The sequence below is a fragment of the Sphaeroforma arctica genome (genome assembly GCF_001186125.1).
Source record: "Sphaeroforma arctica JP610 unplaced genomic scaffold supercont1.6777, whole genome shotgun sequence".
Taxonomy (NCBI): Eukaryota; class Ichthyosporea; order Ichthyophonida; genus Sphaeroforma; species Sphaeroforma arctica.
This window is the reverse complement of record NW_014033781.1, coordinates 1-1,572: the sequence shown is the minus strand read 5'-3', so window position 1 is coordinate 1,572 and position 1,572 is coordinate 1. Positions and strand designations below refer to the sequence as shown.

General features: G+C 48.8%; 1 protein-coding gene across 1 annotated transcript; it reads left to right on the top strand.

Annotated features, from left to right (window-relative positions):
* Positions 1–95: 95 nt before the first annotated feature.
* SARC_15808 (hypothetical protein) lies at positions 96–1,352 on the top strand (the record flags this gene model as incomplete). The annotated part of the gene is made up of 1 exon (XM_014290079.1): positions 96–1,352. One exon carries the CDS (start codon positions 96–98, stop codon positions 870–872), a length of 777 nt encoding a protein of 258 aa, XP_014145554.1. The 3' UTR covers positions 873–1,352.
* Positions 1,353–1,572: the final 220 nt, after the last annotated feature.

Sequence of the window (1,572 nt, the reverse complement as noted above, 5' to 3'; positions counted from 1 at the left end):
ATGTCACCTTCCACTCCGAGTGCACCAAATCCATCATCAGACCCAGCTCGGAGTGGAAGGTGACATCCTTTAGTGAAAAGTTTCGACGTGAGTACATGGCGGGGGCTAAGCGCAACTGGGCGCGGTGCTACAAGGCGACATCGGACCACTTTGCGTCTGCCGACCACAATAACGCGCTAGAGGGGGCCAGCGCGAATCTGTATGGTGCGCTCGGCAAAAAGGTGCCTTACACATCGATGATGGACTGGGTGAAGAGGATGGCCGAGACAGTCCTGTCCATGAACACACAGGAGTACGTTGCGCCAACAACAGCGTACACCCAGAACAGCGGGGTAACAAGCAAGACGGTCGTCGATCGACTCAACAATTGGCAGCGGACCGCAGCGGACATGAGACGACACAATATACCTGTACGTGTGCGGTTCGTGGGCTCGGCGACGCCAGAATCCGAGACCGCGGAGCTCAGGCGCAAGAATGAGACCCTGGAGCGCGAGCGTAAACAGATCTCCCAGCTGATGTTTGAAGATTCTAGTGCCCCAACCTTGGCCGAATACACGCATGTAGTACAAGAGATTAAACGGATTACGCAGATCTTGCACGACCGGGACGTGAGGACTGTTGTGACAACCATGGTACCCGGCGGTAATAGGGCGTTGTCTGAGGTGGGCAAGCGCGTAAAGTTGACTGAGGCCGCAAAGTACGATGTGGTGCGATTTGAGACTGAGGGTGAGACTAGGGTCCGTGCGAGATCCGAAACACATTTGGACAAGTTTCTGTGGGAAAAAGTGCTGGGTGTGATAGAGGTGACTCGCACACCCATCGCCACGGACGAGGCTAGTGCAAGTACTAGCGCTTCTGGTCCTAAACCCTAAACCCTAAGACCTCGAGTGGTGAAAGAAGAAATAGAATTCGAACTGATTTGGAAACGGACCTATTATTAAGGTCGAGGTCTTTCAGCTGTCTCAAGATTCCTGGTAAGTTATCGGTCAGTTTCAGCGTGTGTTTATGCGTCCACTTCAGCTTCAGCAACGGCCTGCGCTCATTAAGCGGCTGTCGTAACCGTGGCATCCGAGTTTCGTAGCGTGTCGCTTTGAGCTCCTTTCGAATTCTCATGTTGTTTTCGAACACTACGTGTGGATAAAAGCGGTCGTATGCGAATTAAAGGTACCAGATTCACATACTGAATGCATGGACTGTACAATGGCTAGAATGGGAAATGGCGAGCGTAGGATCACGCGGGTAGTTCAGAAAGCTGAATAATTGAAATACTTAATTATTGAAATGCTGAAGTATTGATAAATTTTCCAACGTGCTCATTGAGATAAGCCGAATGGATCACAACTGGATTAAACATCGAATTGCAATGCCTTGTAGTCTCACACATTTTCAGTTTACAAGGTCGGGTCTGCTCCGGGCACCGTACAAGCTGTATACAATCTCTCAATACATAGACACGCACGTATCCACGCATACACATACACGTACACATACACTTATATATATATATATATATATATATATATATAATAAACAAACAACACACACACACACACACACACACATATATATATA